This window comes from Fusarium oxysporum, chromosome 11 (assembly GCF_000149955.1).
Source record: "Fusarium oxysporum f. sp. lycopersici 4287 chromosome 11, whole genome shotgun sequence".
Classification (NCBI taxonomy): domain Eukaryota; kingdom Fungi; phylum Ascomycota; class Sordariomycetes; order Hypocreales; family Nectriaceae; genus Fusarium; species Fusarium oxysporum.
In genome coordinates this window covers 950979-974261 of record NC_030996.1, presented here as the reverse complement: position 1 = coordinate 974261, position 23283 = coordinate 950979, and the positions used below count along the sequence as shown (strand labels likewise).

Below are 23283 nucleotides of genomic sequence, written 5' to 3'. Positions count from 1 at the left end.
AGATTATCCGATTCTATTGTGGCCCTTGAGATACCCTCCCCAGACTTAGTGTATCCATACCTCAGACCTGAGTCTTTTTTATCATTTTCTCATCCTTGCAGAAAGCTCTTTCTAGACCAAAGAGCCAACCATTCTCGCACCCAACATGAGTTCAGCTAGTCTAGACGGTCTGCTTTCCAGTGTGTAGACACCATCCCGACACAAAAACAGGAATATCCCTGATCTGACAAGGCAGAATCCCTCAACCAAAAACCGTTCATGTCTGTGTTGGGCTAGCCTTGCACGTAAGGGATACTGAACAACCGAGACACCAGAGCGATAGCGTTAAAACCGCCAGTCTGGACCGGTCTCGTGGCGTTGATAAATAAGGTTAAAAAGTAGCTTCGCTTAAGCCAGAAACTGTCAACAAATCAACAACCCTGTCACATTGATCACAAGTGTCTAATTCCGTAAGGTGGAATGAATTAGTAGTTGTGGCGGCGCGTTAGACCGCCAGGGCTGAATGTCACTAATCAAAGTTGGTGTTTGGAGCTGAAAATGCATCATGCGCTACTGAGCCAGGGGTCGTCAATTTTAACTGTTTATTTCCCACCAAAATTCCGATCACCGTTCGTCTGTGTTTCTGAGATCAAAACGACTTTCTTAATTACAATCAATAATGAGTCGCTATCAATCCCTCCCGTTTCTTGCCTCGGCACTTTTTCCCAGGGTCCTTGCTGGACCTGGTCAAAATCTCGACGCTATCTGCAAGTCCACTGAAGGGACCTACGGCTGCGAGGAATATTTCAAGATCCCATACGGCTCAGAGCCCATCACAACATGCTTCGACACCAGCCCCTGTGGCGTCCAAATCCTGACCAACAACCGCAACATCTGCGACCTTATCGGAGATGCCATGGGCAACGATGACTTCGTCAGCGGCTACACAGCATACTGCAGAGAGGCGCCCCGAGCTATCAAAGAAGTCAAGACGGAGCGCGCTGTATGGGTAGACGGTAAGCTCAAGGGAGCCAAGTGGATTGCGCTGGCTACTGCGAACAGCGCTGAAGAGGTTTGTCTTCCTTCATCATCGTCTCGTCTGATGCTAAAGCTGGAAATAGGAATTCGCCAACCGAGGCTTCAAGTACGGGAACACCAAGAGCACCGTTCTTTCCAACCAACTTGCCAATAAGGACGGATGGGTAGTACAGAAAGCAGCAGAGGTATGTTATCACCCATCCCTCGCCTCAACTTGAACGGTTAACTGACCAGGCTACAGATCAACACAAAGAGCTACTTCGATCTTGTCGAGCGCCTCAGCAAATGCGGTGCAGATGGATGCGGCGGAGAGAAGCTCGATTCAGTTATGGAATGGTTTCTTGAGTGGATTCCCAAGGGCACCGAGATCAAGAACGGCCAGATGTCAAAGATGCTCGCCGACTGGGAAAAGACCTTCGCTACACCCTACAAGAACCGAATTATGGCGATCAAGAATGCAGCAACCACTGTCCAAACCCGCGTCAGGACTGTTTCAACCAAGGTCGACTCGATCAAGAAGAGTATTTGTCAGAAGAACGCCTGCTCTGGCAAGACAGCTTCTACATACCTCAACAATGGTCGGTCACTATTCCCGTCTGCATGAGCTTTCATAGCTAACTATCACAGTGTCTGCCGCTCTCAAAGCCGTCAAGGATCTCAACAACATCATCGCCGCTGCTAGCTCTGCCGACGAGAAGCGCAAGTTCATCTATTACAACTTCCTGGGCAACATTCAGGCCGCCTACAACCTTGATGCACAGTATCTTATCCCTAACAACCTTGCTGATCTTTTGGATGATGGAAGGTTCGACACGCTTCGCGGCATCATGCATGGCTACGGTACTGTCACATCTGAAATCAGCATGTATGCCAACGACATCAAGAGGAACCTTACTCCCCTCATTCTCCTTACCAAGCATGAGTCAAGATCTCGCGATGCATTGAAGAAGATCAACGCTCAGCTTACTCAGAACTGGAAGAACAACGCGGAGCTCTCCAAGACTGCGGCTTCACGCAAGGTTCGTGATGGCTTCATCCAGATCCAGGGTCACCTCAAGAAAGAACTCCAAGGTTCCCTCACTACTCTCATTAATGCGATCGATGCTTTCGACAATGATTTCCTCAAGTTTCCTCTCCGAGGTAACAAGATGGTGGTCGAGTGGGGAGCTGCTCCATATGATCGCTGGTACAACCTTGAGTTCAAGTATCCTTGCAGAAAGGAAGTAACCAAGACATTCACAGAGGCTGGATTCTCAAAGGATCACACTTGGCCTGTCTTCAGCCCCTGTACTTTCACTACCCAGAAGGTTGATATGCCCAAGGGTTGGATTCCATACATCAAGTATCGCTTTGTCAAGCCATGATCGACTGACAATACTTCTCGATGGCAGTGATATCATGAACTTTACTTAGAGAGCTAGCAGTTAATGGTTATTTTAATGTACAAGCAGACTTCTGGAATATATCACAACTCACACGACAGTCAAACTCATTTTCACATAGTTGGGCACAGCAGCACGGTTTCCCCTGGATTGAAGCAGTGAGGTTGTAGAAAGGTGATTCCAGATACCTGGGCTTTATTACCCTTCTATAGGCTCTCCGGTCTAGGTAAGTCTTGCGCTAGTACCTCCTTCCGCCGTTCAATATCCTCTCCGGACCAAGATAGGTCATTACTTCGAAGGGTTGGGGAGAGGCGTCGGCCCGTACTCATAGCCTCCACCCACCTCCTCCAGTTGGCAGTCCTCGCAAACAAGATCTATGTCTTTAGACCGCTCGGTTGTCTGGCATTGCTTCCCTTCCTGGCTCAACTGGCACGGAGTGAGCTCCGCCCTTTTCTCCCACTTAACTCGCGTGGTGCAGTCGGGCTTGGTGCATTTGCCATATGGGATAACCTTGATACACATGGTGAATGATTGGATGATTAAAGTGTTTAGTGAGTGGCTGAAATGTTTGGTGGGGTTTGAAGTGATATGATGCGTGCTGTTTGTGTTGTTCTTGTAGTGTGTAGCTTGTCTTGTTGGGGCTAAAGATTGGGCTGGTGCTCACCTGCACTTATAGCACTCTTTCGCGGCTTTCCTTTCAGCATTCACGTAGCATATCAATACTGATGCTGATGACTAGGTCCCCCTGCTCACAACATCATGCACAGTAATGTGGCTGATTCAAGATCAAGCGGCATATCTGATCAGCTATGCCCGCTCTCATCGATCCTTCATCAGTGTGACTTCTTGTATGGGCCACTGGGTCACGGTAGCTCGAGCTTGATATTGCTGTATAACAGTGTTGAAACCTTCAGGGAAGTCTGAGGCACAACTACTACTGTGAACATCGTGTCAAGCCGACACATGACGACAATTGCTGGAGCATTTTTTCTGTTGAGTTCAAATGCTTCTTATTTATGAGCTACATAAACTCAAACAGGAGAATCCTTCTTCAAAAGACTGGAGTCGCTCTCCTCCCAAGGATGAACCCTCTCAGCAGCTCGAACCATCTCAACATGCTTAGCGCTTCTTGGTGTAATGCTGTAAGCATACTCAACAGGGTGGCTGATCAGACCGGGTGTACCATCAATCACGACATCAATCTCCTTTCCATTCTCGTCAACAGCCTTGCGCATATCAAACACCGCCAACAATCGAGCAACAGTCATGAAGATACTATCCTCAGCCAGGTATCGACCAGGGCAGATTCTTCGACCATAACCGAAAGCGAAGTCACTGGGGTCAGGCTCATCTCGAGGCGCGATGAAGCGCTCAGGGTCGAAGGCATCAGGGTTGGCGTAGATTTCGGGGTCGTGTAGAATCCACCATGTTGAGGGGATGAGGTATGTGCCCTTGGGAATGCGGTATCCTCGGTACTCAATCTCTTCCTCAGTAACATGGGTTGTAGTGGTAGGAACGACAGGCATCCATCGAAGAGCCTCCTTGCACAGGGCGTTGATGTAAGGCATGCGGTCCTGGTCCTCAAAGGTCGGCAGTCTCTCGCCTCCAGTGACGCTATCGATCTCAGCCTGAGCCTTCTTCTGAACCTCGGGGAAAGCAATCATAGCAAGTACGAAGCTGCTGATAGTCGAAACGGTAGTGTCAGCACCGCCACCGTACATGATAGTCGCAGTAGCTTTGACAGCTTCAATATCCTCCTTGGTAGGCTCGCCAGTACCATTGTCGTTCTTGAATGACTTGCTGCTCATGAGTTGGGAAACATAAGACGGTCGGTTTGTTCCGCTAGCCATCTGATCCATGACAAAGTTGTAAGGGGTGTTCAATGCTTGATCGGTGGTGTTGCGCCACTCTCTGGCAGTCTTCTTGAAAGAAGTTCCGGGGAACCAATCTGGGAGGCGGGCGAGGCTGGGGACGATGTCGACAGCCCAGGACAGAGGGACAAAGGCGTCGGAGAAGTTGATCATCATCTTCTCGATCAGGTTGACGAGAGGGTCGACTTTCTTGGGCTCGATGTTGTATCCGTAAATGATCCGCAAGATGATAGCGCTGGCTTCACTGTTGTGAAGGTGGTTAGCCGATGCTTCCCCGGAACTGTCTCTCTGCACTGTTATTGGTCTAACTTACGTCTTGATGTGCTTCTGGAACTCCTCGGGTCTCTCAATCGTCCTCACAAGGAACCGAAGTGACTCCAGGTCCTGAGTGTCGCGAAATTCGGAGCAGATCAACTTGGTGCCCATCTGCTGGTGCACCAGCTTACGGAAATATCGAAACTTGTTTCCATAGGGAATAACGGGAAGGAATACGCTGTAACCGCACAGCTCACTTGCAAAGGGTGACCAAGGTCGAGACGATGTCTTTGTCGACCTCTTCTCCAGTAAGTCATGAAGAGCCTCTCGGTCATTCAGGACAACAAGGGGAGTTCCGAGGACATTGATAGAGCTGATAGGTCCATACAGATCCTTGAACTTGGCCCAGTGCTTATACTCAGCCGTTCCAGCCGGCGGGAGATCAAAGACGTTACCGACAATGGGAAGAGGCTTGGGACCAGGAGGGAGGTCAAGTCCAGTCTTCTTCTTAGGGAAGAGAACATAATACACGATAAGTGCGGCTAGAACCACAGCTGGAAGCAAGAGGAGGCCCATGATGGCAGATACAGCGGCTAGAAACAGTGCGATCCAGCGAGAAGAGAGGAGATGAGGGGAAGCTCTATATACGAAAGATATGCACAGCAAAACACCAGGCCCCAAAGAGCATCCTCACATGCTGCGTAAGCTTCTGCAGTGAAACATTTGTTGGCTATCTTCAAGACAAGGCGGCACATGCGTGGGTCAGACAGAGGGACCTTTGACTCTCGCATCGCTGCGAGTCAGTCAAGGGTTGCAACGTCGACGGCGTATTCCAACGGGATAGAATGCTCCATTTGGACTCTGAAGGATGGCTTAATGCTTCAACCTTGTTTGTTCAAGCCTATAAGACGAAGTACGAGCGCGGTAAAACTCTGGTCTGCATCACAAGAGCCGAAGTAAGCGGGGGTCAAGGGTACGTTTCCCTGCAGGCAGGGATACCTTTTCTGCGGTAATTTTTGCACAGATCGCCCATGATCTCCGCAGAAAAGTGCGACGCAAATGCCGGGGGCCCGCGAATAAGGAGGAAGGGTTTTCTAAAAGGGACCGTTGATAGCGAAACGGCTTCGAAGCCTTCCAACGGCTCGTGCTAGGTTTCACGCCAGTGAAAACTGACAAGGAACGGCCCGGGTTTCCTGCTTCCTAGGTCCGCGGTGATCATCTTGCTTATTACCGTAACGGTTGCGGCTGCAGGTCGGTGAGGCGTGCGAGAATGCAGAGACATCTCAGTAGGGAAGTGGAAAAAGATGCACGTCGCCCACGCGGCAGCCACATGAACATGGTTGATGCAAGATAACAAAAACGACGTGTAACTCATCGTTAAGATGGAGTGAAGCAAAAGCCATGTCCCGGGAGTATCGCGCCAGGTGGTGAAGCGTTCGATAAGCATAATCTTCGACCGTTAGGCGCTGACGAGTCATTACACTGGGCATCAGGACATTCGTCTCCATCGATTTCTACAGCGAAACAGGGGTCTTGACTTATTTTGAAGCATTTACAGGGGACTTAGCGGGCCCCGGTAGTTGTCGATCAGTCGGAAATTGCAACATCCGCCCTGGCAATGGACAACAGATCCCTGAAGATACGGGGTTTTACGATGAGGAGACCAATGACTTGCCAATTGATTGTTCGCTTGCGACTATTTTTGTAATTTTCGCAAACGGTAAGAAAGTGTAATAAGTGGTGCGACCGAGGAAGCGATGCGCCTTGAAGCATCCCCCATAACATTAAGTAACAGCTCCACCGTTCAACCGTTTCAAACCGACCACGCATCAAATAACCAACAGCCCTAATGCAAACCAAGGAGATCGGGAAATCTAACGACGAGTAAATAATACATGATTCTACAGTTTCCAGCATCTCAACCGAAGATATCATCAAGACCCGTAACAAATTCCAACCATTGACCCAGTGCAATTTCGGTGACTTCGTCCAGGGACAGCCAAGTGGTGTAATCATCACTTGCTGGCAGCCCAATCCATTGGCATTGGTATAACCGACTGTCCTTGTCGGTCCTGGACTCCTTCGACTTGAGGACCCTGAGGACACGGTGTTCTCGTAGGCCAGTTGCCTTATGGCGACCACCCTGCAGCCTCCAGAAGTTCAAGAGCATCTGCGCACTATCGAGGTGCATGACCTCCTCAGGCTCCCAAGAATCAGGGCTACCATCCGCCCATCTCACATCGATAACCACGCTATCCCCATCGTACATCCTCCATCCCAGCAGTTCCTCAATGGGAAAACGCCCCGCCGATATGTAGGTCGGGTTGGGCTACGAGTCGCGTCGACGGTCGATCTCCCTATGCGCAGCATGGATGAAGAGACGACCAGTCGCAGGCCGACCGCCAACGAGCCGCCAACCTTGATCTATTGTTCCAAACCGTCAGCATATTGTGTTTTGATGAGCGACAAGCGTGTTCTGAGAAAGGGATGCAGATGCAGATGCAGATGCAGTGGTAGTGGGAGTATGCTCGCAGTACTTACTGTGAGACTGGGCTGGTGTCGGCGATGCAGACGCCCCCCTCCGCGCACTGGGCCTAAGGGAATTCTCGCGAGAGCGTCGTTCTAGTGTTAAAAAGTGAGTAAGTAACTCTTGAACGTCGTCCCATTCATCTCCACGGTCAAAGGGGAACGCCCAGGCTCAACATACCATTACCATGGGGATATCCAAGTGTGTCAGCGAGCCGGTTAATTAACCTGTCGCTTTCGCTTTGTCTAGAGCTAATACCAGCTTCACTATTCGACGGTCGATTTATTGGTTGGGACGATGCAGGTGTGTTCTCCGGTCGCGACGAATTCTCGGGAGCATTGGAAACGCTTCCCATTGTAACTGACTAGTAGCTTGAACTTTGTGATGAACCTTCTAAGGGCATAAGACAGAAGGCGAGATCGCGAGCGTGTATTGACGATGATGCTAGGGAAAGGCTGTTGACCCTGAACAACAAACGCCATTCTGACTCCTGTCACTCTCATTTCCTCAGTCTCCCCGCCTTGTATGCATCATCGCGCCCAGATTAACCGTATCATGTTTTCGATCGAGAAGCTGCTCTCGTCTGCGCAAGAAAGGATGCGTTGTAGGCTCGGGACGGCTTCCGTTTGACGGCTGGCTGCTGCGACGCGGCAGTAAATTAACAAGGCTCTGCGTGCGCACATCGGGACTGAGACGGAGCAGGGACTTGGTTCGAAGGCGCAAGAAGAAGAAGGAATAAAAGTAACAGAAAAGCGATTGCTTCTCGATTTGTTGGACTTGGTGAAGCTCACAGGGTCTTGGTGATCTCAGATCTCCAGGTACCCGACAGGGGACTCCCCGCGTTATTGTCCCGCGTGGCTTGGGGGGCCTCAGAGCAATCGTCAATAACGGCTTGTGTACCATCTTGGCTGGCAAACAAGTGTAACCCTCTGTTGTTTATCCATGTCGCATTGACTGTAGCGTCGGGTACTGGAACCTCAGCGTCGTGTTGCTGTGACCATCACACATGGACCGCGGCCAACCTCTCAACCACGATACTGATGGCCAATGTCAACATCACCCATTACACACAAGCACATGTATTGAGCTGGCCTGGGACACAACTTACACACGCGGGCCGGACCAAGGTCCGGTCTGGGTGTTAAAGCAACAAACGTAGGACAAGCTGCTGGATATCGTATGGTACTCCGTGAGAACAAGGTCACCTGGATTAAACGTGAAGACAGTCGCGTCTTCTCTTGCGCACCCCACGACGTAAAGTTCCCTTTCCACATTCACAAAAACATCGCGACAGCTAGAAGCCATTGCTTGTGTATGTCGGTTTGTCGGGCCATCGATAGCGACATCGATTGGGCATGCGCGCTGCTCGTTTGCTCACTGCAGGTGGTTGGAAATGGAGTAGATGCTGCATGTCGCACAACCAAGATATTGCGACAAATGAGCTGCTAACGCGTCACATCAGGCTGCGCAAAGGCATTTCTGGATAGAGGCAAATGCAGAAGAATTGTATGTTAGCCGTGTATGGCCAACCAACACTCTTGTTTGCTGTGTAGAGCAGCGCGTTCTGCAAAAGGTATGATGTCCGATTGCCAACGTTTGATCATTCCGGGTACCTCAGCCGGCATTGCGGGGCAGCCATCACATGAAGATGATCTCGGTGTCACCAACTTGCAGATGCGTATCTTGCATTTCGTTATCTGTCGTCTGATTATTTCGGTCACACGGAGGCTGTCCTGGCTGTTTGCTCTAGGCTTGTGTTGGTGTCAATGCTGGATAAATCGCGTACTTAGAAGTGCGACAGGCTACAGTACAAGAGGTGCCCATCAACGCGCAAACATAAACCGAAAACAAGGCAAAAGCTGCTCTGTACACTGTGGTTGAATGATAATTGATATGACGCGGTTGCATAGCCAAAAAGACATTTGCAAGCTTGTATGAGAGTCCGTTATCGGATGTGTGAGATCCAAACCGCAGGCAGCTGTATCCCACCCTATAGCAACCTCAAAAGGCGACATCGTGATGCTACAGAAGCGAGCTAGCTGTGAATCATATCAAGTTTGGTTTAATTTGAATTGATATACAGATAAGGTAAAAATCAACGGCGTCATGTAGATCATTCAATTGTTGTGTAAACTTGCTCCCAGCTATCGGCTTTGTCTGACACGAGAGTTTGAAGCTTTCTTGAAGCTTTGTGCACCGAAGCGAAGGTAGTCACAAAGCGCCATGTTCACAGTCTTGCAGACAAGTAAAACTTTACCAAGTGGAATTCCAGTCGCACGAGGACTGATTACGATTAATTGTGATTAGACTGATCTACTTATGTAGCAAAACCTGCCGTGACTCTCTTTGGCGAACCCTTTCATTACCATGATCATCTTTCGACGAACTCACTTCGTCAAAGATGGAGGCACGACATTGCATTCGTTCTCATTATGACCTTGAACTTCCTCCTGCTCAGCCAGAACCTCATCCATGTAGCTCCTAAGTTCACACATTGTTTTCTTGACTCGATTCGCAGCACGTTGCGCCCTGAAAGACCAGTAGGCCATTTGCCCCATCGCATCGAGAGTTTCTTCATGCAAGCGACGTTGTTCATTTCGCAGATCCTCCAGAGCTTGAAGCTCTTCTTCCTCCCAAGGGTAGGCTGGGTTCTCGATCGGAGGGCGCGGTTGACGAGGGGTTTTGGATGTTTCTTCGGGAGGGGATAAGCGGATTTCTGGGACCGGAGGTTTTGTAGAGGCCGTCGAGCTTTCGCCGGGCGACGGGGGACGTAAATTGCTGGCTGATTTATCGAGCGGGAGAGTTTCAGGAGTCTTTGAAGTTGGTTCGAGAGCAGGTACCGTGGACGGATGAGAAAGCACTGGAGGTGTTAGTGATTGTTGCGAAGAGTTCTAGGAGGTCTTACCTGATGACCTTAAAGCCTTGTGGCGCGAGATCAAGAATTCATGCTGTAGGAGCTGCCAGTGCATGGGGTGGTTCAATTCACGAGGGTATTGTCTGGGCGACTTGAGCTGCGGTCGCATTGAAGGCACATCGGAGTGCTCTAGTGATTCCTGAACTTGCGCAAGGTCGAACGAGCTGATGTTGATCGAGTCCTGCCCACTGAACTTATATGGGGCTGGTGTTCCTGCCTTTGCGTTTGACTTCGAAGTGTCAAGGCCCTTCGCAGGAGGCTTCTTCGCTTGAGACTTAGGCATCGCTGCATCCCTGAACAGCCGATGTCAAGTTTTCGCCGTGATCTTTCGTCGCTTCGAAGGGTTGAGCACGAGGCAACATCGGTTGGATGCGTGGGGACCTAAAAACGGACGTTCTATGCTTCAAAAGCGGCGAGAGAAGAGCGGAAGGTTTGGAAACCTAGATATTGAAGGGTCATGGAACAAACGCTATTGCCAAAGTAAGTGCGAGTGCAAACGCAAAAGCGATGCGGGCGGGCCAAAGCAACACGGCGGTCACCCGTACCTCTGGTGTCTGCTCGTTTAAAGGTTGCATATTTCTGAGGCGCCAAACACTTGTTCAGGCGATCGATTGCTCAAGCCTCTGTGCAGTATTCGGTAGAGGCACGAGATGTTCCCCAGTGCCGAGGGCGTCGTGAGCATCTTCGCGGCAGTGCCAACACCCGGCAAGCAACAACAGCAGTCCTTGTCGCGTTGCCAAGTACGCAAAATAAATAGATGCCAAGAGGCGAATAGCAAATAGTAACCTTTGCGAAGGAAATCCCGATAAACAGGTAGAGCGACTCTGCTTTGGAGTTTGAGGGTAGCAAAATGATCTGGCGCAGCGCGGAAACGATAACGTCAGTAACAAAGCTTCACACGCGCAGAGCGAGACCTTCGTGTGACCGCAAGGGGTTTATAGCGTTCGATTGCTGCAGTAGCGCATTGCATCTTCGCTGTGCTCATTGAGGCGTTCACACGGGTACCATGTATGCTATCGTGAGGCGCACAACGCGTTACGTGAGGAGGGGATTCGCGAATATTCGGGGAAACATCGGTCCAGCTCTGCTCTCGCGGATTTTAAACTCTGTCACTCAATCAAGTTCGTATAAAAAACAACACACAATTAGTGATGATTGATAACAGGCTTTGATAGAATTGATTGACGGTATATATCATTCTTAAGTTGTTACTGTTGTCAAAAATGTCAAAAAATTGTTTCCCCGAAACCTGGATCGAACAAGTGACCTTTCGGTGTCAGTTAACAGTTACAGCCGAACGCTCTTCCAGCTGAGCTATTCGGGGAGATCTCCGAAGCGGAGGAATAGCTATTGGTGCCAGCTGTGTTGCAAATCATTATCCATATTACTATTAAATTGGATGCCTTCACTTGAAGCAACCGATCTGTCATAGGCTTCCAAAATTGCCCAAGCCAGGTGGTAAGCTTTATTTTCTGCGACTTTATTTACTGAGGTCTTGTATCAATTAGGCACCAATTCTTTGAAACACTGATTGAGTCTAGGTTAAGATATCTATTCTAATGCAATTGACAAACAAAAGCTTCAAAGGGACGAAGATTAACCGTCTTCTGCGACAGATTAACTTCCGGATTGTTTGCAAGCAAAACCTTGCCTGAATGTAAATCGACCGGAGGGGACCAAGGAATCTCTCGGTCTCGGAAATTACAAACAACAACAACCTTCTGCGCTCCATTCGACCGCGCATACGCAAAAACATCATCGTTCTCTTCGTCAAGAAGCTCGAAGTCTCCGTAGACGATGATGCCCTTCAGTTCTTTTCGAAGCGCAAGCGCAGATTTCCAGTGCTCAAACACACTATCTGGCTTGGCGACCTGAGCTGCGGCATTCCACTCCTTATAGTCGTCGTTTACTCGGATCCATGGTGTTGCTGCCGAGAAGCCCGCATTCGTTGAGGAGTCCCACTGGCATCATGTCAGACGGTCTCATAATTCTACAAAGTGTTTGTGCTTACCTGTACTGGGGTTCGCGCATGATCGCGAGATTTGAGTTGGTATTCCTTGCGCGCGATCTCAAGGACTGCCGCATCAGAACCCGTTGTCTGTTTCAACCTGATCACAAGTTAGCCACTTGTCGAACCACCACGGGAAAAGAGAACCCTTACTCCTCCCAGTGGTTTAATGTTTCCAGGTCTCGATGCTCAGTCATCTCCCAGTCCGCCGGCATGTTGGCCATGCCCAGTTCCTGTCCCTGGTATACAAACACTGTACCGCTCTGGAAGCATAGGAACGTGGACAGCATCTTGGCTGACAGCGCTCGGTAGGCGGGCTTATCGGAGGCCCACCTCGATACTGTCCTTGCCTGGTCGTGATTCTCGAGGTACAAGGCGTTCCAGCCCTTGTTCTTGTACATGAACGTCTGCCACTTGTTGACAATCTTCTTCAGGTCTTGCATCTCCCATTTGCGTGGGGAGAACTTTCCTCCGTCGCCATGATCCATATCCACGCTAGGGGCGTCAGAAATAGCGGCTTTTCAGGGTTGATCTTGACTTACATCTCGAAGTTAAAGATCATGTTGAGTTCACCACGGCTTTCACCAACACTCTTGATAACTTCCTTGGGATCCTGAACTGCCGGCATTTCGCCAACGGAGAAGGCGTTATACTCTTTGAGGATCTTGCCGATATCCTGAAGGTACTCATGTAGTCGAGGACCGCAGGCGTAATGCTCGTCGCCCCACTGGAACTTGGCTCCAGGAATCCTGACGGTGGCGTCGGGGAGGCCGTCTTGCTTGCTGATAAAGTTGATCACGTCCATTCTGCCAAGTTAGTTGTGTGGTTCAAAATATTGGACGCGAGCGACATACCGAAATCCATCGACGCCTTTGTCCAGCCAGAAGCGGATGATATCATGCACGGCGTCGCGCACGGGAGCATGCTCCCAGTTGAGGTCCGGCTGCTCTTTTGCGAAGAGATGGAGATAATACTCATCAGATGCAGAGTCGTATTCCCATGCACTGCCTATGGAGAGTCTCATGTTAGCGACGAGAAAGCCCGAGACTGTTTGATAATACATACCTCCGAAATAGGAAGACCAGTTATTCGGTGGCTGTCGCTCTCCATTCTCATCGTATCGAGGCTTTCGCCAGATATACCAGTCTCGGTAAGGGCTATCTTTAGATGACTTAGACTCTCGGAACCATTTGTGCTGTGAAAGGTGTTAGCAAGTACTGATTCCACGGTGAGTGTTGTCTAACCTGGTATGAGGTGTGATTGACCACAAGATCCATCAGTAGCTTCAAACCTCTTGAATGCCAGGGTTCAAATCCATACCACGAAATCCACATATGGATCCATAATGTGGATCCATATCCATTCCATTCCATTCCACGTGGGCTTCAGCATTTCCATATCCACGCCACGAAGCCCCTTCCACATGTTCCACATGTGGAAATCGTGGAATATTTTAGGTGGGGTTCGAAAATACCTTGATTTCCTTGTGAAATCCCGCATATCCTAAGTACTTTCTATCACCCACAACAACACAACATCGATTTGCCACCCCATTTTCCTCCGTACACAATGAGTCCATTCTGGGGGCTTCACTGTTACTCGCGTTACTACCCCAAATCGAAATGGCCACTCCCCATCCTACCAAGTCAACCACATCCGTTCCAGAACGAACAGAAGAGGACAATCAACGGCTCTTTCAGCTCTACAAAAGCTGGATCTTGACGGAGAGAGACGGCAAGGCGCGTCTATAGGTATATCGGTTCGGCTACGAATATCCAGCATAACAAGAAACAGGAACGTCGGTGGGTGTGTTGCCTTTGCGTCAAGCAACGGCGGATTTTAATGGACCAATGACAAAAACATTGACGTCACCGAGGGCGGGCGGGACCCATTAATTACCATTGTTGGACGAAGTAGGTTTCCATTCCACGAATTCCACAATATGGATCCATTTCCATAATGGATCCATTTCCACCCATTCCACATCGAAATTATTAGTCAGCATCCATATCCACGCCATATTCACAAATGTGTCGTGGAGTGTCGTGGATTTGAACCCTGTTGAATGCAGACCCTCTATGAGTCGCTCGACGTCGGCCATGGTCCCGTACTGCGGGTCAATATCGCAGTAGTCGGCTACATCGTAACCCATGTCAACCTGAGGCGATGGGTAAACCGGACATAGCCAAACGATGTCAACACCAAGGTTCTTGAAGTAGTCTAGCTTCTCAATCACACCAGGAATGTCACCAATGCCATCTCCATTTGAGTCCTTGAAGGATGAAGGGTAGATCTGGTAGACAGATGCCTCCTTCCACCAAGCCTCGCTGACGGGGGTAGAGATCTCTTGCGTTGCAGAGGGCATGACTGATGATTGTGCTTGCGTGAATGAAGGTGAAGGAGAGTCCATGATGGAATGATAGAGACTATTTGAACATGGATGAAGCAAGCCATGATGGAGATTCCGCTGTCATCACCGAGAATCTGCCCGCAGAGGAACACATGATGCGTCCAACATGCGCTGTCCCATCTTATTTCTCCCGAGAATCCTCCCTGAAATCCTACCGAGAATCTTTCCGACAGCGCAGACCCACTTAATGAGGGCAGCAAATCGAGCCAGTAATCTTGCCGAAATTCTTTCCACCAATCAGCTCAGCCGATGCTCAACCCCAGGTTGAGAACCAGAGAATTCATCGGGTTTTGTGGAGGAAAGCTGGGGAACAGCATCTGACCTCCATGGGGTGATCTTCCATGTTAGTTTATTCTAGACCTTAAAGATTTTCTCATGATCCGAAAGCCGAGGGTCACCAGTCACGTATGGGCTGACAGTTAAGTGACTTGGTCTCTGGCGATGCTTCAACTCAGAAAACACATATAAGCTCAGCATTGCTCCCAGTAAGTGTCCAAACCCTCCATCAGAATCAACTTCGCTCACAAAGGAAGTCTTGAACAAACAAGCCAGAAGGCGATCATTTTATACTTCAGGCACCAAGACAATCAGCAATCCCGACCCCAAATTACCACCAAATCTCTTTGCCCCCTTACATATTCGTCAAGAACACCAAATCGACCGCTACCGGGCGCCATCATGGCTGTCATATCCTCCCAAGATACCAATCCAGGCAATGCTGTCTATAATCGATATAAGAACAACACGAACGAGAACTGGATGCACGATGCTGGCTTGAGAAAGCTCAACATCGGCATTGGGTTCATGTTCGCATCGGCTGCTGCCAACGGGTGTGTTCTTCCTTGCCACTATCATGTTGGAAAATGTACTGAGCCATTGACAGATTCGACGGAAGTCTTATGAATGGACTCTTGACCATCAAACAATGTAAGTTCTTGTGCTTCTCCCCAAACATCGGCTGACATCCTTTAGGGCATGACAACATCGGAGACGTCAGCACAAGTATCCTTGGCCTGATCATAGCTGGTATCAGCTTGGGTGGTTTGCCAGCCTTCATCCCAGCTGCATATGTCAGTGATTGGATGGGCCGCCGCTTCACCATCGCCTTGGGCTCTTCCATCATGATCGCAGCAGCTATCATCCAAGCTTCTACGAATGGACCATGGGCATTCCTGGGCACCAAGATCATGCTTGGTATAGGCCTTGGCTTCGCACAAACATCGGCACCACCTTTGACCACCGAGATCGCTCACCCAAGACACCGCGCCAACGTCACCAACATGTTCCAAGCCATCTGGTTCTGGGGCGCCATTCTTTCGGCCGTCGTTACTATTGGAACACTACACATGAGTGGCAGCTGGAGCTGGAGACTTCCCGTCTTGTTCCAGGCGTTCTTTCCAGCCCTTCAACTCATCGGCCTGACTTTTATCCCTGAGTCCCCTAGATGGTTGATCTCCAAGAACAGACGTGACGAAGCTCTCGCAATGCTCGTCAAGTATCACGCCAATGGTGATACTGAGGATGAACTTGTTCTCTTTGAGTTCAAGGAGATCTGCACGGTTATCGATCAAGAGCGCGAAGCGGAGAAGAATATCGGATTCATGTCATTCTTTAAGACCAAGGGCAACCGCCACAGACTTTTGATCTGTGTATTGGTCGGCTTCATGATTCAGTGGGCTGGAAACGGTAGATGACCCAACGGAATGACTGAAGTCTGTTTACTGACTCGAGCTAGGCATTGTCTCCTATTACCTTGCACCTATCCTGACGAGCGTCGGAGTCACAGACGCAGTCTCACAAGCTGGTATCAACCTCGGCCTCCAAATTTGGAACGCCATTCTAGCTGCCTTGGGAGCTATGGCTGCCGAACGATATGGTCGTCGACCGCTGTGGCTTCTGTCAACCAGCGGCATGCTGGCCAGCTTCATCGTAGTCACAGCTCTCTCAGCTGTTTTCGCCGAGCATGGCACCAAAGTCGCAGGATATTGCGTGGTTGCGTTCCTCTTTGTCTTCTTTGGCTTCTACGACATTGCCTTTACGCCTTTATCCATCGCTTACCCTGTCGAGATCCTGCCGTTCGACCTGAGGTCCAAGGGACTAAGCATCAACTTGACTGTTGTGTTCGCTGCTGGCTTCTTCAACCGTAGGTTATCTCCACGAACATTGGACGATTGCCGCTAATATTTACTACCAGAATATGTCAACCCCATCGCTCTTGAAGCTATCCAGTGGAAGTTCTACTTCGTCTACATCGCAACACTGGCGGCTATGCTGCCAACTATATGGTTCCTGTTCCCTGAAACAAAGGGCAGAACTTTGGAGGAAATTGCGGTTGTCTTTGATGGCATTGCTGCGGACCCTGTTCACTCAGAAGCGTCCGGGGGAGTTCTGCGCAAATCAGTTGAGGCCGAAAGCATGACGGCTGGAGCGGAACATGTCTGAGGGCGTCTAATGGAGACATAATTTGGAGGGTAACTTGCAAGGGACTACGCCAAAAGTTTGAAGCTTTGTATGAAAAGCATTGTGAATTGTTGTGCGTTTGGATATATTCATAATTCAGAATAGTTGACATACAGGCAGTACCGGGATCAAAGGATTTCTTATGCTTTACACTTAAAAGCTTATTGACGACTCACCACACATTAATAACTACTAGTTGTGAGCTATGGCCGTTGAAGTAGCATTCTACTCTACTAGATTCATCTCTTCAGATTGTAGATCACCATCCGGGACATCCGTGATCTGCAACAGTCTTCCTGGCCCTGCTTGGCCTAATGCACAGGCCATCATCTTCTCTCGCAACAGGGTGAGAAGCGCAGGGTTGGCTGTCGTTCGCAACGAGGCGATCAAGCTGCTCAGGGCGCAAAGAATATCTCGGGGACCAACATGAGCCGAATCTACATCTGCGAGGTCAGGGGCGCAGATGATGACGTCTGCCACTGAGTTTGCGACTTCAAACAATTTCGACATCTGTTCCGTATCAGCATTTTGGCGAGAGTAAGATGCGATGGATTCTTACCATTCCAGGGCCATGGGTCTCGAGAGCGCAGGAGGACAGAGTGGTCAGTTTCGCCAGTAAATCTCTCGCCACAGACGTGGGAAACGAGACACTTAGACCTTGGTCGTTTGGGTCAGTATTTGCGTCAACATATGGGATGGCCGCTTTCCATAGCACAACGCGCAGCCAAGAGTCAGTTACAACGATGTCAGCTCGCTGAATCTCATTGTCGCAAAGAGGAAGAGGATACCGTGCCCTCAACTGTGAGCTAATGGCACCCAAGAAGCCAACCTGGTTGGATCTGACATCTGGAGGGCAGGCGTCGTCAAAAGCTTGAAACAGTCTGCATAAACTGCAGAATGCTGAACCAAGCCCCGCGTCCTGTTGTGGATGGAGCTCCGGGAGCGTCGGACTGAGCTTAAACGTAGGAGGTAGATCGTGTTGAAGGGAGTGAGCCCTGGAGGCGTGTTAGTGGGTTTCGAGAGAGCGAGAGAGAGAGAGAGAGAGAGACTCAGGACTCACCTATCCGTGATGAACAAGATCCACGCGATGCGAAGATGATACTGGATCGTATCATGGTCCAAATCAGTATAGAACAAGTCTTGATGAAGTCCAAGAATATGTGCATATGCGATGGCTTCTCGAAGAAGCAGTGTAGACTTTGTGATTCGTCCCGTGTTGGAGTAGAAGACATGGAGGAAGAAACATGTCAACAGGCCGTCGATGATTTGATGCTTCGAGTAATCGAGCATCAGACGAGATTGTTCAGCTTCGTACGCCATTTTATACGTTGAAGGGCCCGCATCATCATTCGAAAGGCGAAGCTGGGCTCGTGTTGCTGAGCATATTGATGCGGCAAGGGCATATGCAATCTTGTTATCGGGGTTGCGGAGACGGGTGAGAAGTACTTCATGGTCTATGACGGGCCATACAACATATAAGCAGTCGTGATATATGTTCAAATAGTAGCTGAAGGATGACCTCGGTATCCGAGCATCATAGCTAACAATCGTCATATCCTGCGCGCCTTGGGGACTCTGGGAGCCGCCACTTGGCAAACTATTTGGTGATCCATTGTGCCGCGTTGATGAAGGAGCTTCAGCCAAGTCTTGGGCCCGAATTTCACCATCAATATCGATTCTTGTATGCTTTGCAGATCTCTGAGCCTGCAGGATCGCCTCCTTGGTACGCTTTCTGGGCCCTTTCGGTCCCGACTTCTTGCGCTTCCTATCGTATGAGCAGGATAAAGACGTCGCCTTGCATTGCTTGCACGGCGTGTCTCCACTACATTTTATTTTTCTGATGGAACAAGGGTCGCAGGCGAAGCCCATTCTGATAAGTAAGTTGCAAGAGGTTGAGCGGGTTAAATAGAGTTCTTCCTGTCGTGATCAGACGAGCCAAGAGTCGCGACGACCCCCACTTTGAGTGACCAATGAGCCTAGACACTCATCCAACCAATCATTCTATCAATATCCATGGTTACTCAACCGAAACTCACCATCCTCACTTTATCTCTCTACCCTGAACCGAAGAATGCGTGCTGACCAAGGAATGGATCTGGAACGCTTGAAAATTTCATGGGTCTCGTCAACACTCGTTTCAATTTTACTTCTATAGCCTTTTCACTGCAAGTTCGATCTACATGTACCCAAGCCATGGCCTCCCTTTTAGAAGCCAATCCGCTTCGACTAGTTTTCATCCTAAAGACACCAAGTCTAACAATCAACTAAAGAGTGTGTCCAGCCATCACAAATCGTGGGTAAATACCCAGTTCATCCACAAGTCTTACTCCTAGTGGCATGAAATGCCAAGCCTATAGTCCACACGCACTCATCATGGGGAGGAAGTACAATGATACCCACCAAGCTGCCACCAGGCGAAAGCTTGTTTGATCCTGCTCACGAGAGCGGCAGATGAGCATATGAGCTGAGACTATCGCTCCAGTCAAGATGGGCACGGCACAGCCGACAACCCCAAGTCCCCAGTAAAGTGGACAGACCAATGACCAGATCATAACAGCTACAGCTGTGATCCAGCGTGTTGGTGCATCGCCAAGAATAAGAGGAAAGGTCTGGCGGTCGATCAACTTGTCACCCTCCTGATCACGCAAGTCTTGAACCTGGATGGTAGTGAAGACAAGGGATGCGCACATGAGGAACCAGCCCAAACCCTTGTTAGTAAACTCGAAGTTCTCATGAGAATTGGCTTGGATGGCGGTGACAGCTACCCGAAGGGTTGCTACACGGTTGGTAGTGATACCGCAGGCGTTCATTAGGGCGCGCTGCCACCAGCTCTTGTCACCCCAAGCACGCTCATTGTACAGCCAGGTGCAGAAGAGGTAAAAGGCAGTTTCCTGCCAAGCCCCCAGAGTAGTATAGCACAGAGCAAGGAGGGAGACAATTGAGACTAGCTGCCATTTGTGTGTCAGCTCAGGGGAGATGCGGCCAGCCGGAATGGGCCGCCACGGCTTGTTGACGCCATCCTCAATGACGGATTGCGGCTGACGCTGATTTCCGAGATTGAAGCAGAGGGTCAAGTGCCAGGTGAAGTAGAGAGCAACGAGAATGCCCTTACCCATATCATTCCATTCAATGTCGGCATTACTGATGGTACCAGGACCAGCTAGGATCCCTGCGATGGCGAACGTGGTATTGATGCCGGTAGAAGTGGGCATATCACTTTTGGTGAAGAGGCATAATGTGACAAAATGGTAAGCGAGCTTCTTCATGCGGCTTGACCTTTCTGTCTCTGCATTGTATGCTACCTCAAGTCAGTCACATGTTGTAGTGGGTGCTGTTGGTTCAGGGGTCGTTACCAGACTGATGGGTCGCTTGCTTCTCCTGCATGCATTGCAATGAACTCTGTCGCATTGAAATGGGCTCATTATAGCGCTTGGTAACGGTGACAGATCTGCTAGTCATTTTGAAGACGATAAGGGAGAAGATCGTTATAGAGAATAAGAGTAGATTTGTTAAGAACTGGGATGAGATGAAAGCGGTGCGATCTAAGGCAGTGACAGTTAAGTGAGAACCTTCGACTACTTATTCAATGGCTTCAACAGTATTTTCGTCATAGCTGCGCCCGCCACCGCTCCAAGGTTTAGTAGAGAACGCGTACAAGCCCTGAAAAATTCAAATTCACCGAAGCTACGAGTTTCAGGCAGCAAACTAATAATGATCGGCCAAGTGATTTTTGGTACGAGAACTGTGATGAAGTGCTGAGCTAGGCAAGGATGGAGGTGAGGGCCACCCGGCAAAGCTTACCCACCTGGTCGATGTCACATCTGCCGGATTAGCCTGACCCAAGCTTTTTTGAGGCTGTGGGTTCCGGGGTCCAGCACGTTGGAGCCAGGTAGTAGTAAGAAGGGGGGATCTGCAATATGGAATTGCATCACGAAGGATGGGATGAATCATACTGGCTAAGGACACCAAAGGCGGTGAGAAGTAACGTCGTATTGGAAGGCCTGTAGAAACTTGGAAGAAGACGTTTAACCGTCTTTTATCCTTGCTTTCATGAGGTTGCCGTTGATGTACAAGAGAAAGACAGTCTGAAAAGAGGCAGTGCCGGCACGTAGTCCTGAGAGAGTTTCCCTTAATCAACGGTATCTTATGATAGACTTTCTCAAATTTAGTGTTGGGACTCGGCACTTGGTTCTTCGTAGAAAACTGAATTGAGATGAAAATATCAATTGTTTGATTTGCAATGCTGTCATAGAAGCCGTGAAGCAACAGATGGAAGCAGCGGCGTATTATCTAATATTCTACCTGATGACGTAACTCTATTCAATCCTAGTTTACGTGACCTGAGAATTTCTATGAATCCCAGATTGGACCAAAAGCTGGTACTCCCAAAGCCTGCAAGTCTAGGACCAAGTCGATCGTCAGTTTTGGATTAGAGATTACTACTACAGCCTCGCTTTCTGTCTTCTTGTACAGGTCCAGGGCTGTAGGAAGTGTATTGGGTCGACCCATAGTTGAAGTGTTGTGAATATGTGCATTATCCCCCATTCCCAGGATAATAGAAGCAATATTTGGACCGTAGGTCTCTAGTGGGTCTCGAGTTGACCAGAATAGAGTTATCCGTGTTTGCTGTGCAAGAATGACTGGAAGGCATGGTGCAATTCCGGAACCAGTAGCTACCAGAACAATACTGTTGAACATCGGGGCGATACGCAAGACACCGCAAGTTGGTGTACGGCGGACCCAAACCTCACGAGGCGGTTCGGTGACGACCTTCTTCGTCCAGTCCCCTGCATTTGAAATAACTACTGAGAAACCATTTTCCTTTGGGTTGTTGACAGTTGCAAAGGCGTGCCATTCCAGCAAAGGTCGAGATGAGAGTCGAATGGTTGTTCCAGGTTGAGGATTGGTATAGTCGAAGTACATCCGAAGAGCGTGTGAAGATAGTCGCTCAGAGGCAACTTGAACTTTTCGACAGTTCAGCCAAGTTGATATGACACAACAGGTTGAGATAAAGACGAGCCAAACTGGTGCACTGGAGAAAACGGCCGCGGCGGGTGAATCACCCGGCTTGGTATTGATTGTTGCATCGAGAACCGTAAGGCACCAGAGAAGAGCGAGAGAAGACCAGCCAGCCAGTCGGTGAACAACTTCAAAAGCATTGTGGATCTTCGCTCGTACTGAGGGGTAAGACATGACCAGCATTGCAATGAGAAGGCAGTCCAGCATGTAGATGATAACAATGTAAACCCACATGGCGGCATCTCGGTCCTTGGTGTTATTGAAAAAGCTGGTTTTCTCGATGGACATCATGATAAACCAGAAGGTAGCTGCCACTCCACAGCCGCTATGCAGACCTCCAAGATGGTAGATCTTGCCCATCCGTGACCTTAGCCAGAGTGGTGATGTTTTTGGAAACGCTGTGAAGACATAGTATAGGCCGTTAACGACATGCTCTTCTCGAATAACAATACTGACAGCGAGATTTATTGCCGTTGCGAGGCCGCAGGTGTTTGGGTTTGCGTGGCCATCAAGGAACCATAGCCATAAGAAGATAATAACGCCAATAAGGTTGAGGGTAAAAACGAGCGTGAACAGAATTCGGTATTCTGAGGAAATAAATCTCAGGAAGCGAGTGAGTGACAGACCAGCAGACCTTTCAAAGGTCTTCTTCTCGGAAGCAACCATGGCAATAACTTGGGGTCGGAAATGAATGAAAGTTCAAGGGCATATGGAAAGCAAAATGCAAGTCCAATTAAGATGACACACTGGTATGCTGTCAAATGCAGCCTTATCAGAGTCATATACCGGCTGTGAATGGGACTCTCGGAGTATCGGACGATTTACTCGAGGAGCCCGAGTGATTAGCCATCAGCCCACCAGCACGTAATAGTGTATGATTCTCCTATGTGCAAACTCTCCAAGCACAACCGAGATAGTGCTGTGCATTATCAGCCCGTTCACCTGAGCTGGGAGATCAGCCCAGGAACGGAAGAAACTGCCTGACTGTTGACGCCAGTCTAGCACGTGCGTTGAGGAGATCCCCGCTGCCAGAGTTCTCCGGGAGACCGGGACAGTCCCCCCTGCGGCGTAAGAAACGTGGAAGATTTGGATCTTCTTTGACATACGAAGGCACAGGGAAGGAATCCATTCGGAAATATGGATGGCTTGGGATATGGGGCTCTACTGAAAGATATCGTTACATTAGTTGAGCTGCACTGATACGGACATTGCCTAGATTGCTAAAGGTAGTGAATCCCATAATAAGATAACTAGTCCTCCAAATGAAACAGGCCCTGGTTAGTGAAAAGCCGTATTGGGGCATGGAACCTTGCGATGGATGGCTGGCGGATTGAAACATGGGGGTTTTGCGAGCTGTGCATAGAACAAACATGGAACATGGATACCGTATAGATTATGCCCCAGAATTTGTTTTTCCCTA

At 49.4% G+C, this 23283-nt stretch overlaps 10 protein-coding genes and 1 non-coding gene across 17 annotated transcripts; 3 read left to right on the top strand and 8 right to left on the bottom strand.

Moving 5' to 3' along the window:
- Window positions 1-595: 595 nt before the first annotated feature.
- On the top strand, window positions 596-2534 carry FOXG_09727 (uncharacterized protein). Its single transcript, XM_018388949.1, has 4 exons — window positions 596-1051; window positions 1101-1202; window positions 1259-1595; window positions 1645-2534. The coding sequence occupies exons 1-4, from the start codon at window positions 659-661 to the stop codon at window positions 2379-2381; spliced, it is 1569 nt and encodes a 522-aa protein (XP_018247127.1). The 5' UTR covers window positions 596-658; the 3' UTR covers window positions 2382-2534.
- Window positions 2535-2687: 153 nt separating this feature from the next.
- On the bottom strand, window positions 2688-2921 carry FOXG_20142 (uncharacterized protein; the record flags this gene model as incomplete). Its single annotated transcript, XM_018400416.1, has 1 exon — window positions 2688-2921. The coding sequence occupies one exon, from the start codon at window positions 2919-2921 to the stop codon at window positions 2688-2690; it is 234 nt and encodes a 77-aa protein (XP_018247126.1).
- A 509-nt stretch (window positions 2922-3430) lies between these two features.
- On the bottom strand, window positions 3431-5101 carry FOXG_09726 (uncharacterized protein; the record flags this gene model as incomplete). Its single annotated transcript, XM_018388948.1, has 2 exons — window positions 3431-4514; window positions 4584-5101. 2 exons carry the CDS (start codon window positions 5099-5101, stop codon window positions 3431-3433), a joined length of 1602 nt encoding a protein of 533 aa, XP_018247125.1.
- Window positions 5102-6175: 1074 nt separating this feature from the next.
- On the bottom strand, window positions 6176-8836 carry FOXG_20140 (uncharacterized protein). Of its 4 annotated transcripts, XM_018400412.1 has the most exons (4): window positions 8161-8836; window positions 7233-8089; window positions 7067-7147; window positions 6176-6949 (listed from the first exon to the last, which is right to left on the bottom strand). In XM_018400412.1, the coding sequence occupies exon 2, from the start codon at window positions 7953-7955 to the stop codon at window positions 7560-7562; it is 396 nt and encodes a 131-aa protein (XP_018247121.1). In that variant the 5' UTR covers window positions 7956-8089; window positions 8161-8836; the 3' UTR covers window positions 6176-6949; window positions 7067-7147; window positions 7233-7559. The 4 variants fall into 4 exon arrangements, with proteins under 4 accessions (XP_018247121.1, XP_018247120.1, XP_018247122.1 ...); XM_018400411.1 differs by having other exon boundaries at window positions 7233-8836; XM_018400413.1 differs by lacking the exon at window positions 7067-7147 and having other exon boundaries at window positions 8161-8445.
- Window positions 6327-8324, top strand: FOXG_20141 (uncharacterized protein). Its single transcript, XM_018400415.1, has 2 exons — window positions 6327-7160; window positions 7501-8324. The coding sequence occupies exon 1, from the start codon at window positions 6657-6659 to the stop codon at window positions 7149-7151; it is 495 nt and encodes a 164-aa protein (XP_018247124.1). The 5' UTR covers window positions 6327-6656; the 3' UTR covers window positions 7152-7160; window positions 7501-8324.
- Window positions 8837-9304: 468 nt separating the features above from the next.
- FOXG_09724 (uncharacterized protein) lies at window positions 9305-11023 on the bottom strand. 2 transcript variants are annotated; one of them, XM_018388947.1, is made up of 3 exons: window positions 10512-11023; window positions 9958-10435; window positions 9305-9912 (listed from the first exon to the last, which is right to left on the bottom strand). In XM_018388947.1, exons 2-3 carry the CDS (start codon window positions 10247-10249, stop codon window positions 9440-9442), a joined length of 765 nt encoding a protein of 254 aa, XP_018247119.1. In that variant the 5' UTR covers window positions 10250-10435; window positions 10512-11023; the 3' UTR covers window positions 9305-9439. The 2 variants fall into 2 exon arrangements, with proteins under 2 accessions (XP_018247119.1, XP_018247118.1); XM_018388946.1 differs by having other exon boundaries at window positions 9958-11023.
- Window positions 11024-11205: 182 nt separating this feature from the next.
- FOXG_20139 lies at window positions 11206-11290 on the bottom strand. The gene has a single exon. It is a non-coding gene; the product is annotated as a tRNA-Tyr (tRNA).
- A 232-nt stretch (window positions 11291-11522) lies between these two features.
- FOXG_09723 (oligo-1,6-glucosidase) lies at window positions 11523-14339 on the bottom strand (the record flags this gene model as incomplete). Its single annotated transcript, XM_018388945.1, has 8 exons — window positions 11523-11927; window positions 11978-12074; window positions 12128-12469; window positions 12517-12756; window positions 12829-12982; window positions 13040-13169; window positions 13219-13267; window positions 14032-14339. The coding sequence occupies 8 exons, from the start codon at window positions 14337-14339 to the stop codon at window positions 11523-11525; spliced, it is 1725 nt and encodes a 574-aa protein (XP_018247117.1).
- Window positions 14044-17334, top strand: FOXG_09722 (uncharacterized protein). 3 transcript variants are annotated; one of them, XM_018388942.1, is made up of 6 exons: window positions 14044-14869; window positions 14918-15214; window positions 15268-15311; window positions 15357-16070; window positions 16120-16527; window positions 16579-17334. In XM_018388942.1, exons 2-6 carry the CDS (start codon window positions 15063-15065, stop codon window positions 16824-16826), a joined length of 1566 nt encoding a protein of 521 aa, XP_018247114.1. In that variant the 5' UTR covers window positions 14044-14869; window positions 14918-15062; the 3' UTR covers window positions 16827-17334. The 3 variants fall into 3 exon arrangements, with proteins under 3 accessions (XP_018247114.1, XP_018247116.1, XP_018247115.1); XM_018388944.1 differs by having other exon boundaries at window positions 14748-14869; window positions 14918-15311; XM_018388943.1 differs by lacking the exon at window positions 14044-14869 and having other exon boundaries at window positions 14893-15214; window positions 16579-17066.
- On the bottom strand, window positions 17070-20303 carry FOXG_20138 (uncharacterized protein; the record flags this gene model as incomplete). The annotated part of the gene is made up of 5 exons (XM_018400410.1): window positions 17070-17354; window positions 17404-17839; window positions 17905-18605; window positions 19241-20142; window positions 20198-20303. The coding sequence occupies 5 exons, from the start codon at window positions 20301-20303 to the stop codon at window positions 17070-17072; spliced, it is 2430 nt and encodes an 809-aa protein (XP_018247113.1).
- Window positions 20304-21194: 891 nt separating this feature from the next.
- On the bottom strand, window positions 21195-22529 carry FOXG_09719 (uncharacterized protein; the record flags this gene model as incomplete). Its single annotated transcript, XM_018388941.1, has 1 exon — window positions 21195-22529. The coding sequence occupies one exon, from the start codon at window positions 22527-22529 to the stop codon at window positions 21195-21197; it is 1335 nt and encodes a 444-aa protein (XP_018247112.1).
- Between the last annotated feature and the right edge of the window lie 754 nt (window positions 22530-23283).